General features: G+C 44.7%; 1 protein-coding gene across 2 annotated transcripts in view; it reads right to left on the minus strand.

Annotated features, from left to right (window-relative positions):
• Positions 1-12,996, minus strand: part of ALPK3 (alpha kinase 3) — a 1,258,466-nt gene extending 1,245,470 nt beyond the window's left edge. The window contains exon 1 of one of the 2 annotated variants that reach the window (XM_086959428.1): positions 12,703-12,996. In XM_086959428.1, coding sequence (XP_086815554.1) covers positions 12,703-12,854 — 152 coding nt within the window. In that variant the 5' untranslated portion in view covers positions 12,855-12,996. The remainder of the gene's footprint in view (positions 1-12,702) is intronic. The other variant, XM_086959429.1, reaches the window with a different exon arrangement.
• Positions 12,997-18,834: the final 5,838 nt, after the last annotated feature.

An 18,834-nucleotide genomic window follows, 5' to 3' on the forward strand; every position in this document is an offset into this window, starting at 1 on the left:
ACGGAGAGAAGCTCCTCAACAACCATCTGATTGCGCCCGACATTGCCTGGTTCCACCCTGGTCCCCGCTGAGTGACCCAGACTCTGTCCCCTCTGCTTTCAGATACTTTTCGACTTTGATCCACTCTTGGATCACACCGGACACTTCTGCTTCCCATCGCCTGCAGCATCTTCAGCCCCAAGCACCAAGAGCCTGCGTGTTAAAACCCGATGCCACTACGACCCTGTGCACCCACTTCCTGTGGGTGAGGTAACATTGCAACGCCGGTGTCCCTACACTGGTACACACCTCTAGGGTCTGTGTCTTAAGTTTTGTTCCTCTAGGTTCAGCGGAAGTATCTTTAAACTAACTTTGTGTAACTTTTACGCACCATTGACATTGCATTGGTGCAAGCCGCACTTTACGTGCTGCACCGGAATCCCGCTGGCTTTTCCCGACTTCAGCGTTGCTAGTCCTGACTGCTCCCAGCGATTCCCTAGGCCCTAGGCCTAACCACTGTTCGATTGGTATCTCTTATACCACTTTTTTAATATATGGTTTGAGTGGCCACCCGCCCTCATCCATTATTGTGCAACTTTGTATGTTATACTGTGCTTTTGATTTAACGCTTGTGCCCCTTTGCTCATAAAGAGTACTGGGGATTAATTTAGAAATAAACACATATATTTTTATAATATATACTTGTGTGGTGTCCTTTCATTTGATATTACAGGATTGTATGTGGTAAAACAGCTTGCTTAACATGACCTCTTAAGTTAAGCCTTTAAGGCTGCTTAGTCCATGCTACCCCTAGGATAGCTTGTCTAATAAGATTGACTTACAACCAGACACCATAAGGGATTGTTTGGACTGATACAAGGTGGTTCCAGAATTGGAAACATCATATATCAGGCCAACTTCTCACAACGGTGAAATTTTAGGTTGCACAATTTAGGAGAGGGATGTCTGTCTTTTAACAAGAAAAGCACACTAGCTGGGCCATGGTGTTTCTCCCTCCCTAAAACTCATAATAAGCTTCTGAATGCGAGTCTGTTATATGAATAAACACATCTCATTCAGCTTCCACAGGTGTTCAATGAGTCGGATGAGATCACCGTGAACCACATCAAACAAACACACTTCATTCTGTATTTAACTCTTTCAAAAAAGATGTGCTTAGATAGCAAATGCATCAGATTTAACAAATATGCCAGCAGTAGTCCACAGAAAACGGTGAAATTTTAGGTTGCACAATTTAGGAGAGGGATGTCTGTCTTTTAACAAGATCGCGGCCAAATTCCTTTCAAATGGGTTCAGACTGAGGCTGACGGAAAACAATTGGATCATGACCGCTTTCAGCCCCGCCCACCCTTTAGAACGCCCGCACCATGCAACCATTCAAAAACAACTGGTTCGAATATGTTCTCTCAATGTTTCAAGCTTTATTACAAATGTCACAAAAAGATGTTAATATTTCACTTCTGTTATTCGATTTTCGGCACAATAAAATACACTGAACATAATTGTCACAAAAGTTATTTACAAAAGTTTAAGCTATTGCCATTATAAATTACAATAACTTTTTTTAAAGTATTAATTATTTTAAAAAATTAAAAGCCATTGTTATTTGTAATATCAATACATCTAAGTCACATAAATACAACACATATTGCATTACAAATGCTATAAGTGTCACATTTGCGAAAGTTATAACCATTGGCATTGTAAATAACAAAGCTATTAATTTCGCTATTTTCAAAACCAACACATAAATAACAAATTTGTCATTTACAATATCAATAGCTCAAACTTTCCTTATGCGAGACCTATTGCATTGCAAATGCTTGTTCAAGATTTGGGAAGGATAAGAAAGCTTTCAAATGCAGAAATGGAACTGAAAGACAATTATAATTAAGTAGTCCACGTGGTAATTTGTTTCCATTCATGTCTTTAGACCATGGTATTTATAATTCATTGACATTCGGCTGTAGTCGTTCATCTATGAGCTAGCTCTAAAAGGAGTATTTACATACTGTTGTAGCGATGGTCCTCCATCCTCAGTGAGGATGTGTAAGGATAATGTACTGGAGTAAACAGCTCCTTCCTCCCCCTCCCGTGTCCGTTTAGGTCAACAGATTACGTTCTATTGTACAGCTTGGTTGGACGTTGCAAAATCTGCGTTCAGGCTACGTACTATGGCGTTTAATCAACACAACGTCATTATTCGGTATCGTTAACCTTACTGATAAACAAATCAGTTTGGCAATAAAAGGAGCAGACTATACGATTCGGAGCATTGAAAAACTTGAGAGATTACCATTGACAATGTCAGAGAGACCTGTCATTGAATGGATAATACACAGAACAATTACAATTCCAATAACAACTTTCCAGTTTAAATACTGCCAAAAGTATATACCTGTGGGCCAGTATGAAAGGTTGGGTAAAGAATACATCAAATCAACCTGGAGTTTACCTTATACACACAGATGTTATAGTGAAGGGGAAAAGGAAGTATTCCTTAGTGGTAACAACTGTAAAAAATCACTAAGCGGTACACTTCTGTGTCAAGGTATTAACTTGCATGGAGCCTGCGAAGGGTCTTCAAATAACCTTTCATGTCACCTGCATGGCACGCCTACAAAACAGATAGAGCCATTTTTTAGACCACTTTCTAACAGCAGTTACGTTTTAATAAGTGACCACAGCTGTTGTGGCATGCTGCCAGGAAAAGCCTATCTGACAACCGTAACTTCCAGGGCCGTTTGCTGTATGAAAGTATTGTATCCACACAGCAATCCAGATATGGGGGCTACGTTATGTCCTTCCTTGAATATCTCTTCTATTCGAATTGATACTTTAAGCAGAATGAAGTCTATTCTTTTACAGACAACTGTGCCTTTAACGTCATCCAAAGAAAAGTATGATCTGCAAGTGCCAAGGACATCTGCAGAGATACATTCCCTTTTATCGACAAATTGCCCCGTGCATTTCGTAGAAATATTGAGCCAAATCTTAAACATGTCTGATACCAGTGGCATCGCACATGTATTTAAGACAGTTTTTTCGGGACTGTTAGCACCCTTTGAAACAGTTCTAGGCATCTTCCCGAATTTTGTCCATTCTGTCTTTGGCGGCCTACACTTAATCTTGGGACTCGTGGCAGGAATTTTATTTTTGTTCCTTCTGCTCCGATATGGCAAGCCAATCCACAGACAAGACTCTAGCAACGATGGAAGAAACGATCCTAGCAATACGATACCGAGACCGAATCACTAAGGTCCTCGGATTGGCCCGGCTAAGAGATCTGAGTACAACCTGGTTTCTTTCATTTAGACCAATCTGGCAAGATTGCATCTTATCTGTGCTTCGATGTCTGCTATGCGGAGAAGAATGCGTGTTGGACGTCTGTCTTACACTACCATCAGCAGTACCAATGGATATCGATACTTTGCTAGGTCCTGTAACGACTCATGCATCGTGTTGTCCCCAGACGCTACAGATTCTGATGACGGCATTTGTTGAGACTTCACCACTATGAGTAGGTGGCGGTGAGGTACGAGAGGAAAGCAGCACCAAACAGGTACAACCTTCTGTGAGCATTGCTGATCCTAACATCAATGATAGCAATCACGCAGAGAACTGCACAGTTGCAGCATTTTCGAACTTGGTCGAAGTTTCACCTGATGTTGTAGACCAATTTTTTGCAAGTCTGTCTGAAATAATGTTCTCCCCTGAGCAACGAGAATGAAAATATTTTAACAAGCACACAACGTTCCCTGAACTCTTAATTCGGCCTTCAGTTTTGATAAACAAAGCTACCGAAAATATTTGGAACTATTTTTTCCCCTGAAAGCAAAATTATTTTTTTTAACACTGTCCAAAATAGTTACCTTTTTTTTGGCACATGGTACTCTGCTTAAAGTAGAACTATTCTTAGAGAACAGAGCTTCTATTTTTAGGACACTAGAGACAATATTTTACCTCAGCCTCTAGCACATATACAGCATTTTGTATAAATATGTGATGGAATGGTCTTGACCTTCTTTTCTGTATTAAGAGCCATTTCATGTGTAATTTTCGCAATTCATTCAGCTGATATATATATGCATTTAACTGAATGATGACACTGCTTGAAAAGGGTACAGTACCAACACTCATTTTCGTGTATTTACCATATACCATTTCAAATGTGAAATATGTGCTTTGGGGTGGGATGGAAAACACACATGCATCATTATATGTTTACTATTGCTTATTTTTTTAGTAATGATGGACATTAATCTGTGGAGTGGGTGTTGTATTTCTATCTAGGACCCTAATTCGATATTCCCGATTCATGCCCTTATGTGGTTATAATTAATAATATCCTTATAAAGGCATAAGAATCATATCCATATTCAGTAATAGCCCATGCAGTCCAAAGCACAGCACGGCTACTCCCATCGGCTCCTAAAAAGCACAACGTGTTCTTTAAACAAACCAAGCCTCCAGCAGCCCAGGAAATCCCCCCTGCTTTTGTTTTGATTTGAACAAGAACTCCTGAAGTCCAGAAATAACTGTTAGTTCTTAGTGACGTCTTATGTCCAACCTTACTACAAACTTGGCACCTTTCAGGTATAAATATACCAACAATTGCCTTAAGCAAACACACGGTGGTTTGGAGCAGAGCGGCTATCTACATGCCCGAGAGCCCAGCTAATGCGAGAGCCCACGGAAGCCACCCCTCCCGTTTGACGCACTGAGAGAGACGGTGTCTTTTTCTCCAGCCGAGAAAATACAGCTCCGGTGTTTCCAGCCTACCCTTGCGGGTTGCTGGGGGATCGAGTCCTGAAGAAAGAGATACCAGACCTCCCACATTCTAGTACCAAGGTACGGAGCTGACTAAAACGCTTAAGAGAATTCTTGATGCAGATTCTTGGCAAAACAATCTTAACCAACTTAACTTAAACTGCTACTCACTTACTCCTTCCCAAGTATTAGGCATAGGTCAGGTACACTGGGGTAGGCGTAGTTAGAAGCACCAGTTGAGTACGTTAGTCAATGTTTGTATGTATGTATATATTTTATCCATTTTAAAGTATCATATGGCTAAGAAGCCATATCAATGCTTTTACAGTATTATTTCATAATACTAGTTTTACTGTACGCACTTTACTTTATGATAAGTATTGCAATTGTGGCAATTCATTTCTCTTGCATGAGAAAGAAAACTGCTCAATAAAGAACACCTTTTATTGAAAACACCCATCTCCCTATTTCTCTGCACCCTGATGAATCTAAGTATGCACGGTTGACTGAGTGAAATAGCTGCCTATTGTTTTCACACGACTCTAGAGATATACTCTTATTCTGAGGGAGAAAAGTTGTCATATTTATGCAGTTGTCAGAAACTGAATCCCTTCTTGTCTGAATCAGGGACGTTCATCCCTCCCTATTCATTCAAGAAAGTTTCTAGTGACCTCTGAGCTAGCTGGCGCAAACCTAAATTAAGTCTAACATAGTCAGTAGAGACCTAGATGACCTTAGTCCTACGTCTACACTGCTGTTTATGTTATTCCAATGCGCAGAGCCTATTGGGAAAATAGGAACTGCACTACAGCACCGCAGGACCACCAGGCACAGAGGGGAAGACAAGGCCCAAGATGAAAGGGAGAGCACGGGAGGCCGCTGCCGGAGATGGAGAGGTAAGGGAGCTGAGCGCACCAGCGTAGTCACAACCCTCGCAGCGTGGAGCAGTAATGCAGGTAAGTGGGAGATGCACTAGATCAACGGAGCCGCCCACGTCCAGCCAGCAGCTTCAGGGGAGCGCACACAGCGCCGAGACCCCCGGGTCGGGGCTGCGGGTAAAGAGAGTGGGCCCAGTGACTGTCCGTGTGTGAGTGGAAATATAATTCAGGCCAAAGGCACCGTCGACTGCAGGAGGCCACAGCATTCAGGGCGCGCCCACAGAACCCGGCCAGGACCAGCAGGAGAGCAACAGAGTTCAGGGCCGGAGGAGGAAATGTAAAGGGAAAGCTCCCAGAGTCGACGCTGCCCCCAGCTTCAAAAGGAGCAAACATGCAGGCGAGTCAGAGGCATAGGGTGCCGGAGGAGCCGCCTACACCCGGCCGCCACCAACAGAGGAGAATCGCCACAGCAGCAAAGCCCCCGGCGACCAGCGGAGGCAGGGACAGCACTGAAGAGGGAGCATCAGGCAGCAGGAGATGTCACAATTTTCATCGGGGGCAGGCAGTCGCAGCATACAGTCCAGGCTGCAGCAGAAGATCAACGGTTCGAGCCGGTCCACGGGCGGCCTACATCAGAGGCGCCAGGCCAAGTCTCTGCCCGCAGCCAGCCAAGGCGTCCAAAGGCAGGAGCGACAGGAGGGAGGGCAAAGGCAGGTGAGGCCCAGCGCCACGCACCGCAGCCAGGATGGAGCCTCTCCGCAGGATGGAAGCACACCACAGCAGGGCCGGGAACCCCTCCGGGCCAGGCAACACAGCGGCAAGGATTGCAGCACGGCCGCAGCCAGCACCACGCAGGAGGCCCCCACCGCGGCGTCAGCTCGATGGAGGGCCCCCCAACGCGGCCCGGCAGAGGCATGGAGGATGCGAGAGTTAACGCCCGCAGGGGGGGGACACAATCGGGGGAGGGCGTAGACAACCGCCACACCGCCGCCCCAATCCCCGCTGACCCGCGCCCCCAGCGGGACCCGGCCCAAACACAAGGCCGCGGCCGAGGTGGGCGCCAGGCCCCAACTAGGCCGCAACTCCGCAGGACCAAGACAGGCAGCAAGAGGCCCCCGACCCCCCGGCGAACCCCCCCGCCGGGCATGACTCACCGCGAGACAGCTGGAGATCCGCCGCAGCCGGCCCCACAGCACCGCTGCCCTCCGATGGGCAAATGCAGGCAGGAAGGGGGCGCGAGGCCCAGCGCCTGCCACAAGGACCGGATCTCCACACCAGCCGCGTCCAGAGCCGCCAGAGGGATCACAGGCGGATCACCTCTCCCCAGCCAGTCAAGAGAATGTAATGTAGTGCAGTAAGGAAGGCGATAGCTGCAGGATTATGTCGGATAGAGAGCTTGGCCGGCAGAGCCCACTCAGAGTGCGGCCATCTTGCAGCCAGCCAAGCCACACCCCCGCCAAGATACACAACTTTGAGTGGCAGAGTGATTATTTACTAATAACAATGGATATAACTGCTCTATATACAAGAATCAGCCACAAAGACGGTCTGAGGGCAGTTAAGTTCTTTCTGGGACAAAGACCTACTGTACATAAAAATCACAACAAAATGATCATTTATATGATTGATTTCTGCCTTCACAATAATATCTTCCTATTCCAACATGTTTTGTATCAACAGTTACGGGGGTCGCAATGGGGGCCAGTTTCTCGCCCAGCTATGCCTGTCTTCACATGGGCTGGTGGGAGGAACTGGTCCTACATAGGAAACATGACAATACCCTCAGTCAAAATGTGAAATGTTGGTGGAGATATATAGATGATCTGTTTTTAATTTGGCAGGGTTCGAAAACAGAAGCAATATAATGTATTGATGAATTAAACCAGAATGATATTAACTTGCAGTTCACTTCAGATATCAGTGCAGAAAGGGTTGGTTTATATTGAGAGGGGTAGGATTGAAACTAGAATACACAGAAATCCAACCGCTGTGAATTCAGTCCTACACGCCACCAGTCTACATCCAAAACACCTCATTCAGAGTATCCCATATGGGGAAATGATACAATTAAAACGTATCTGTAGCACTGACAGTGAATTGCAAATAGCCCAACTAAACAGTAGACGCGAGTTTCTTGAACGAGGGTATACTGCAAAATGCATAGACGCTGCTATTTCCAAAAGCAATGCAGCCAACAGAGATAGTTTGTTAAAACTAGGGACACCAGGGATAGGACCAGACACCAGAACTGATACTCCTGTGCAACCGGTAAGAACTAAAAAAACAATCCATTAATGAATGCAGAATGATTGTGGGGTACAGTAAACAACACAAAGAAAATAATTGTATCATTCAAAGAAATTGGCCTCTGATCAAAAATGATCCGGTGCTGGATCACACATTACCCCCTAGACTGTCGATCACCAACAGACGGGCCCCCGACATGAAAGACAGGTTAGTGGTAAATATTCCAGTGGATCAACCAAAGGGAAACTGGTTAAGCCAAAGAAAAAGTTTTTACAGGTGTAAAGCCTGTCAGTACAGCATCAATACTACAACCTTTAAAACTGTATTTGGGAGTGGTGAACATAAGATCAATAAATCTATGTCATGCAAAACTGTGTTTGTGGTGTATATCCTCGAGTGCCCCTGTGGGCTTCGGTATGTGGGAAGTACCAAGCTGCAGGGGCATAGGTGGATTTTACAGCACATTAGAGCAATAAAAAACGAAGACCCAGTATACCCTGTTGTCCGACATTTTAATGAATTCCATCAGTCAGACCCTAAATATTTGAAGTACTACATAATTGATTGTGTACCTTTCAACAGAAGAGGGGGTAATAGAGTGGAAACCCTATGCAAATTGGAAACCAGATATATTTTGAAACTGGATTCCAAATAGCCCCAACGGTCTTAATGTAACTGAAGATCTGTAAACATGCCCGTAAAAGGACATCATTTTGAATGAACTTTTTATTCTGCTCTTTGTTTATTTATTCATTATTCGATTATATAGCAACTTTGGTTTGGCTTTATCAAAACATGTCGTGTAAGGTGTCATACGAATTGGAATACTACCCCCTCGCCAGTTCTGGCAACGGGGGTAGCATTCCACCCTTCTAGAGGGAGAAGACATGTTACTTTACTGAAACGCGGTTGATTTTAAAAGAGCCTCAGATCCACAAAATGGATGCCTCTGCCACAGACACGGGTCTGGCCTCCTGCTGCTGACCGAAACTCAGCAAATGGTGGTCTGGACAAAGGGTTTCCTGTCGCAGGGCGGTGTTACACCACCCCAGACAGGAGATAGTGGATTGTAGCAGGGAGGTTTCAAAGAAACCAGACACTGCCTGGGGAGCACAAGGCTGCCCCTTGCATAATCCGGCCAAACCGGTTCTGGGGCACACCAGCACTTGTCCCAGTGCGGCCAGGATCAAAGGAAAGGGGTGTACCCACCCCTTCCTGGGTCCCACCCATAGGAGGGGACCTAGCAGGTAATCCAGCCCACCAGATTCGAATAAGAGTGGGAGCAGTGCCAATGCAACTCAGATTATCCTGAAGAAACATAAGAAACAAAACTCTGGACCCTTCGACATCCTACTCAACGTAGAAGACTGAAGAATCTCCCTTGTGGTCAAGGAGTGACCACTCTGTGCAAGCAGGCACCACCCAGCACCTCGACCCTTGCTTTGTTGCTGTTCCCGCCGGAACTCGAGCAACAGAGATCGACGATATCAAGCTTTCCTGCCTTCCTCCAGCCCGATCCACAGTCCTTGCAGAGCTGAGACCCGTGGAGGCGACCCGAAGCGTGGGGCACGCCATCTTGAAAAGGCCACGAGACGCTGACTGCGCAGCCCACGAGTGACCCTCGAAGCTGTGCACCGGGGTTTGAGAAGCCCCAACCCTGAGCTGCTCCTGCACCGAAGCTACCCCCTCCACACTCGACGAGTGCTGCGTGGGACCCTTCTCCTGGTGTTGGCTCGACGCGTTGGCCCGGTCACTTGCCAGCTGGCTTGTGGCCCCTGTGCCGACGAAAACCTTTAACCGACTTGCTTTTCTGGTTGCTCCAGATTTGAGCCAGCTCCTGAGAAAAGGAGCCCCCCGCTCTGACCCCGCTTCCGCGTGGATTGCTTTTGCTAAGTGCTGTTTGCTGCAATCTTGAAGCCGACGGCGCTGACGGCGAGAGCCTGCGTGGGACAGATCGTGACCTGCTCCTGGACGTCGCAGATGCCCCAGAGCCCACGTCACAACGGAGAGAAGCTCCTCGACAACCATCTGATTGCCCCCGACATTGCCTGGTTCCGTCCTGGTTACACCCTGGTCACCGCTGAGTGACCCAGATTCTGTCCACTCTGCTTTCAGATACTTTTCGACTTCGATCCACTCTTGGATCACACCGGACACTTCTGCTTCCCATCGCCTGCAGCATCTTCAGCTCCAAGCACCAAGAGCCTGCGTGTCAAAACCCGACGCGACTTCGACCCTGTGCACCCACTTCCTGTGGGTGAGGTAACATTGCAACGCGGGTGTCCCTACACTGGTACACACCTCTAGGGTCTGTGTCTTAAGTTTGGTTCCTCTAGGTTCAGCGGAAGTATCTTTAAACTAACTTTGTGTAACTTTTACGCACCATTGACATTGCATTGGTGCAAGCCGCACTTTACGTGCTGCACCAGAATCCCGCGGGCTTTTCCCGACTTCAGCGTTGCTAGTCCTGACTGCTCCCAGCGATTCCCTAGGCCCTGGGCCTAACCACTGTTCGATTGGTTTCTCTTAAACCACTTTTTTAATATATGGTTTGAGTGGCCACCCGCCCTCATCCATAATTGTGCAACTTTGTATGTTATACTGTGCTTTTGATTTAACGCTTGTGCCCCTTTGCTCATAAAGAGTACTGGGGATTAATTTAGAAATAAACACATATATTTTTATAATATATACTTGTGTGGTGTCCTTTCATTTGATATTACAGGATTGTATGTGGTAAAACAGCTTGCTTAACATGACCTCTTAAGTTAAGCCTTTAAGGCTGCTTAGTCCATGCTACCCCTAGGATAGCTTGTCTAATAAGGTTGACTTACAACCAGACACCATAAGGGATTGTTTGGACTGATACAAGGTGGTTCCAGAATTGGAAATATCATATATCAGGCCAACTTCTCACAACGGTGAAATTTTAGGTTGCACAATTTAGGAGAGGGATGTTTGTCTTTTAACAAGAAAAGCGCACTAGCTGGGCCATGGTGTTTCTCCCTCCCTAAAACTCATAATAAGCTTCTGAATGCGAGTCTGTTATATGAATAAACACATTTCATTCAGCTTCCACAGGTGTTCAATGAGTCGGATGAGATCACCGTGAACCACATCAAACAAACACACTTCAATCTGTATTTAACTCTTTCAAAAAGATGTGCTTAGATAGCAATAGCATCAGATTTAACAAATATGCCAGCAGTAGTCCACAGAAAACGGCGAAATTTTAGGTTGCACAATTTAGGAGAGGGATGTCTGTCTTTTAACAAGATCGCGGCCAAATTCCTTTCAAATGGGTTCAGACTGAGGCTGACGGAAAACAATTGGATCATGACCGCTTTCAGCCCCGCCCACCCTTTAGAACGCCCGCACCATGCAACCATTCAAAAACAACTGGTTCAAATATGTTCTCTCAATGTTTCAAGCTTTATTACAAATGTCACAAAAAGATGTTAATATTTCACTTCTGTTATTCGATTTTCGGCACAATAAAATACACTGAACATAATTGTCACAAAAGTTATTTACAAAAGTTTAAGCTATTGCCATTATAAATTACAATAACTTTTATTAAAGTATTAATTATTTAAAAAAATTAAAAGCCATTGTTATTTGTAATATCAATACATCTAAGTCACATAAATACAACACATATTGCATTACAAATGCTATAAGTGTCACATTTGCGAAAGTTATAACCATTGGCATTGTAAATAACAAAGCTATTAATTTCACTATTTTCAAAACCAACACATAAATAACAAATTTGTCATTTACAATATCAATAGCTCAAACTTTCTTTATGCGAGACCTATTGCATTGCAAATGCTTGTTCAAGATTTGGGAAGGATAAGAAAGCTTTCAAATGCAGAAATGGAACTGAAAGACAATTATAATTAAGTAGTCCACGTGGTAATTTGTTTCCATTCATGTCTTTAGACCATGGTATATATAATTCATTGACATTCCGCTGTAGTCGTTCATCTATGAGCTAGCTCTAAAAGGAGTATTTACATACTGTTGTAGCGATGGTCCTCCATCCTCAGTGAGGATGTGTAAGGATAATGTACTGGAGTAAACAGCCCCTTCCTCCCCCTCCCGTGTCCGTTTAGGTCAGCAGATTTGGTCTGGAGTTGCCCTCTGGCTGCTTCTTTGACCATAGTGATAACAATCTAAAAAAATACTGTATATTTCAATGGTGCCAAATACTAGTCAATAATATAGTATAGCAAATTAGTTTCATGATTAAGCGCCAAATTGGCTATTGACTGTTCAGGATGCTTGTATATAAAAATTCCAATGAAATGTATCGTTCATTAATACGTGCTCTTCATTATCACAAACAGATATAACGGGTAAAATGAGGGTGAGGCTGAGAGAAGCGGGAGCTGAAGGTTTTACAAGTCAGAATTTTTAAGCAATATATTCGACATCCTCTAATCTCAACACGGTAATGTCTCCATGCATTAATATTGACAGCACCTTAAATGGTAAAGAGAAATTTCGACTGATAGTTGTACTATTCCTACTTTGTTGTTGATATCAGTGCACACCACGTATGCACATTAAACACCCCCCCCCCCCTTCCCGGCTTGTCCATGGGCAGGGATTGACCATGTCAACCTCTCAATTACAGCCTCGAAGAGGTACGGGGCTACAGGCTGTCAAGAAGCCCCTGCCCCACTCCGCCGCCATAAGCCGGTATTCAACCCCGGGAGTCATTCCCACCCAGATGGTTTAAAAGGGGGGTCACAAGTGGGGTCGCTTTCGGAGGGGTCCCTCCAGCTCGCCGAGCACTCACCTGTTCTCAGGTCGCACGTTCAGCAGGTAGTTACGGCTGTCAGGTCTCACCCCGGGTCCCACGACCTCCTCCTCGGCCTGGACCTCGGTGCCGTTAGTAGACGGATGTCTGCCGGGGGCCGGAGCCCGTTCCAGTGCTCTGCGGGTGCCCATTTCACAAGCCCTTGCCTCTCTTTTTTACTATTCGGTGCTGTACTCCCCGCGGTTTGGACCTCCTCAGGCTCCGAGCCCCGGCTTCTACAACAGCAGATAAACCAATTAAAGAGCCCCTTGGTTTCACTCCTGTGTACCAACTGAGGGCCAGTGGTGGGTGGGGGTTCTTTATTTTTAGCGCAGCTCTCAAGCTGAGAACACGTGTCCCGACTGAGGAAAGCAGCGCCGTCCTCCCCGCACCCACTCACCGGTCATTATAAATAAACCGAGGCCTGCCATCAGCTGATCCTAACCTGCCAAACACTTCAAAACCCATGTGCCCGACCGCTGAACTCGAGAAAAATGGAATACATCTGTCAGGGGGTAAGAAGACAGAAGTTTTTACCGAATGGGAGAAATGAGTCTCTGTCACAAAGTGTGTGTTACTTAAACAAGGCCTCTACACAGGAACCGGCGGGAAAAATATGGAAGCCTGCTACAGTGGAAACGGAGACCACGCGCTCAAGGGATGTGACGTCACCAACGGCGGCGAGCCTAGTTTGTTCTTTAGTAACTCAGCGCGACCGAGCTGTCGCTGGTTGCTGCTGTCTTGCCGTCAGCTGCGTGGACCAGCGGGGAGTGGCTGTGAAGCCTTAGCTGCCGAAGAATTGAAGGGCTCTAAGGCTGGTCCGGACGGCCAGCACTGCTGCTGTCAATCAACGCTCCCTCCTGACCCCCGGCTATTTTTAGGTGGGCCCTGCGAATAGCAGAAGCAGCTTGTCACTTGTTCCAAAACTCGGAACCTAGCTCCGCACCACCGGTAGAAACACCGAGCGAAGGCCCCCAAGCAGGCCTGCCTCTCCCTTCCTTATCCCTCAAGTGCCTCACAAACATCCAGGGGCTGTCTGGCTTCTACAGGATGCATTCTTCGCAGACAGGAGAATGATATCAACAGCTTTCTAGGCCCAGATACAGTTGTCACTGGGTAAGAGCTATTTTGGAAGGGCATTTACGAACCCGAAGCAGAAAGGTCTCGACCCTTAAGTGGAACCTACCGGATTCAGTTTTTTTAGGAGGATAGTTCGGACAATATTTTCCCATTTTCCATAAAGACGGGGCTTTCACGTAAACATTAGGACAGGTGCACCTATTATTTTTTTTTGTGTAGTTTATTTTTGTTTTGTTTCACCTTATGCCTATAAGACATTAAGCATAAGAAATAGTTATCATGAACTTAATTGTCAGCTATGTGCGCATGCACTTTGGGTTAGCTTCAGTCTCTTCTGTATTTGAAAAACTGTTGTTCACATTATTCAAGGGTATGCAAGGGTTTATAGCCTTCCCGGAAAATATCCTTATTTTTGCAGATCCTGTAGAGGTACACAATGCTCGTTTGACAGAGGTATTATCCATCTTGCAAAAATAGGGGTATGACGCTCCAGATGGAGAAATACAAATTCTTGACCAAAGAAGTGGAGTATCTGGGTCACGTAATTTCTGGAAGAGGGATATCTCCGAAAACTAGTCTGGTCCTTGCAATTTCTAATTTATCTATTCCTGAAGACAAGGATCAGGTACAGTCATACTTGGGATTATGTGAGTTTTATTCAATATTTGTGGATAGATTTTCACATATTGCCTTGCCTATTAGGAATCTTCTCAAGAAGGGTGAAAAGTTTTAATGGGACAGTGAGCATGATGATGCTTTTTGTAAATTGAAAAATTCTATTGTAAATGCTCTTTCGTTGTTGCCCTTTGATCAAATACTCAAGTTTTGTCTGTATGTGGATGTCAGTGCAAGAGGTTTGGGTTACATGTTGTGTCAAAAGTATCAGGGATCTGAGAGGACAGTAGCCTTTGCGTCTAGCCATTTATCTAGTGCTGAAACCAGGTATTCTTACATGAAATGTGAGGCTTTAGCTTGTTCTTGGGCGGTGGAACACTTTAAAACATATTTGTGGGAACAAGAGTTCAAGTTAAAAACTGACCACAAGCCTCTTAACAGCAATGGCTTTGGAAGGGCATCGACATGCCTGGTTAGGATTTTATCTAGTATGTATAAATATAATTTTTGTGCAGATCACATAAGAGGGGTTACAAATGTGGTGGCAGATTGCTTATCCAGATTACCGGATGTTGCAGTGTGTGTGTGAAAGACTACTGAGGAGTGTGTTGTGGCTTCTATTGGAGAAGTTCTTGCTTTGTTTGGAGGATAATTATTTTTGATAACTGTTAAAATGTTCTACGAGGAAATTGCTTCTCAGTTGATATCAAGAGGTCTTGGTGTGCTTAATACCCAAAAAAATTAAGAAATCTGAACAATGGTCAGAAGGGAATTGACAACCATTGTCTGATAAAATTTAATCAGGAATGCCTTCCTTAAGAAAAATGGATTCCCAAAATTCGAATGAGCTTGGAAGTATAAGGAGATTGGACAAACTTAATTTCCGGCCAACAGCTATGGAAATCCACAACAACAATACCATATTCCAACAAGCCTCCAGAACGAACCTTGGGACCAATGATGTAAATGGCTAATTCCCCCCATGGCTTATTGGGTACCTCAATTGCTTCCACAGGACTGGGAACGGTAACTTAACACTTGTCACTGCTGGCACAACTGACACAATCTCTGTTAAAATGCTCAACGCTCTTATCCAAACCTGGCCACCAGAGCCATTCCCTAATCCTCCTTTTCATTGCACGCATGCTTATGTGCCCTTCATGAGCCAAGACCAGGATTCTGTTCCTCATTCTCTAAGGAACGACTAAGGCATTGGATCGGTATAGGAGTTTGTTAATGATGGACAACTCCTCAGACATGTTTGTAGGTATAACTCTTCACCCCATCACACTTCCTCTGAGACCACTCTTTCCGTATTCCATCCTTCACCTGAGTCATCTGTTCATCTAAATCACAAGCAGCGAGCCTCTCATTTTCCAATATAGCACCATCACATCGTTATTAGCACTCACAAGATCAATGTCGATATCCTCTGATGTTTCCCTCTTATCAAGCACATTGTGAATGGGAAGACGAAACAATCAATCAGCCAACACTTTTTTGGCACCAGGAACATATTCCACAGTATAATTATATTCCTGAAGTCTATACTGCCATTTGGCAATCCTGTGTGTTCCATGCTTTTAGTAGTAAATACATTGATGTGTAGTTTCTATAAACCTATATAGGATCTGCGCATTTAGACAACATAGACTGTAGGATTGGTATACCAACAAGATCACAGTGCCACTAGAAACCCCTCTTACCAACATAATATATTTTTAATGTACTTGTAGGCATTTATACGCAAGCAACAAATTAATCCAAAACATTCATGCATTTTAAAAATGCAAAAATCGTATTTTAAGAGGTAGAAGTTTCACTAAAATATGTTCTTATATATAGTTCGAACAACTATGAGTGTCTGAAAGCCATGCATTTCAGCAAGAAAAAATGTCTATTGTTGAAAAATTCCAAATTTGGTTGTTTTGAAAAAGGCCAAATGCGAGTGTTTTGCGGCCGCAAATTCGGTTGCAAAACACTAGTACATAGCATGTTGACTGGCTATTAGGAAGGGATGACCCTTCGTAATAGCGAGAGTTGCAAATGCTATTTTGCAAGTCAGTGCCTTGCAAAATAGCATTTGTACATGCTATTTCCCTTTTTTTGCGGTGCAAACAGGAGGTTCTCCCGTTTGCGGCCGCATAAAAGGGCCGTACATGTTATGTTATTTTATGTTAAAACTGTTTAATACCGCGCACATACACCAATTGGTTTCTTGGCGCTCAAGGACCATGGAATAGGACACAGGGAGTGAAGGCGACTAGCCGTGAGCAAGACGAAACAAGTGGGTTTTCAGAGATTTACGGAAAGTGGGGTAATCAGAAGTGAGCCGAATTGGGAGGGGAAGGGAGTTCAAAGTGGATGGGGCGAGAAAAGAGAAGCCAGCACCACTGTGCTTCTTGCGTCTGAACCTGGGAATGACCAACAGGTTGTGGGCAGAGGATCTAAGGTGTCGGGGGGAACATAAAAGTGTAAGCAACGAGAAATAAAAACAGGAGCAGAGACAAAAAGAGATTTGAAAATGGTGCAACCAAGTTTGAAGATGCATCGTTGCGCAACCGGGAGCCAGTGCAGAGTTTTTAACAACGGGGTGACATGTTGATGTTTGGGTTGCTGAAAAATTAATCTGGCTGCCTGGTTTTGCACCAGTTGAAGCCGTTGAAGATGGTATGCTGGAATCCCCACGTATAGACAGTTGGCATAGTCTAAACGTGAGGTAACCAGGGCCAAGATGACAAGAATAAGAGCCTCTGGAGATAGGTACCTACGGATCTTCCCGATCCTGCGAAGATGGAAGAAGCAGGCCGAGGTACATCTGGTCCAAAGTGTTGTTTTGTATTTTTTCCGACCAAAGTTGTTCATTAATGCTGCACTCTGCACTGCAAATGTTGTAATGCATATTACGTATCATTCACTTTAACCCCTTGCATGCAGCCGCGATTCTGAGCCTGTGCGGCAAAATCGCAAGTGGACGGGTTTATGACGTCCCCCAGCCGTCATCAGCACACGAGCGCCGTAGTGCATGACGGCTGAGGGCCGTCATCAGCATGCAAGGGGTTACATTCTTACATCAAATTATTTATATCCAGACTCAGTAACATACATATGGCCTTAGATCACATGATAAGTGTCATAGATGCAAAGCTTTCAATGCAGACGTCTTGCACGTGGCATGAGGGGGTCCACAGATATATAGGTACTGGCAGTAAATTATGAGAGCACTCACTGTTATGCTGTCTAAACTGATACAGAATACTCCGCTTGTCTGTTTGCTGGGAATATACAAACTCAAACCTGCCAAAAGACGTAAGTCCCTGGCCGTAGCACTTCTGTTAGCTAAACGTTGTGTTTCTATCAGATGGGGCAGTAAACGCCCCCCTAGGTTTAAAGACTGTCTTATGGATATGTCCTATTGTAGAGAAACTTTGGAGGTTTACGCAGAGGAATTACTGCAGGCATCAAGACCTCAGGATTTATGGGAACCGCTAATGCAGTACCTTCAGAATACACAAGTGGACAGTTGATGCATGTTATTGGAGGTATGGTGTGGAATGTGCTACTTGTGTCAGTTTACTGGCGAGCAGAGAACAGATGTAATATTTCACTGTATGTTTAGATATGTATCCAATTGTATTTGTATGCTGAAAACTTCATAACCCCTAGAGATGTCTCATAGACGTGGAGGCAAAATACTTTGCTGGCCTTATCCTGGAGGAGTTAACATCATGGGCAACTGAGAATTCAATCATGCCAATCAACCAAACGGGTTTCTGTAAAGGCCAAGGGACCACAACCAATTTAATGGCACTATCACTGCTGATGGAAGCAGCAAAAGATACTAAGTCATCTCTATTCTTTTCATTTATTGATTATACCGCTGCATTCGACCACATGGACCGAAACAAACTTTGGATGAAACTGGACAAATTGGGAATACCTAAACACCTATTAGACGTCCTAATACTGCTCCACACAAACACCTGGATTAAAATTAAACTTGGGGCTGGAACTCATCTTTCAAAACCCATAACGACAACAAAAGGACTGAAACAGGGATGTCTACTTGCACCAATCCTATTCAATCTTTTTTTAGCCGACTTACCTGGGCAACTAGACAAATGCTCCAACTACGCACCGAAACTAGGGAAAATCATCCTCTCAAACCTGTTATATGCAGATGACCTGTTGTTGATAAGTCGGACTCCAATGGGCCTCCAACATCTTTTGAACATAACCAATGCCTTTTCAGAAAAAAATGCACTAGAAATAAACCTCAACAAGTCAAAGGTGATGACTGTGAACTATAAGAAAAAAAAGAACCCTTGCTGGTATTTGAATGGCGAAAAACTTGACCAGGTCACCACATATAAATACCTGGGAGTAATCCTGGACTCAAATAACACCTCGAGGGCGCAGTTTAAATCTTTGCGAGGG

The sequence above is a fragment of the Lissotriton vulgaris genome, chromosome 2_2 (assembly GCF_964263255.1).
Source record: "Lissotriton vulgaris chromosome 2_2, aLisVul1.2, whole genome shotgun sequence".
In the NCBI taxonomy this organism is placed as follows: Eukaryota; Metazoa; Chordata; class Amphibia; order Caudata; family Salamandridae; genus Lissotriton; species Lissotriton vulgaris.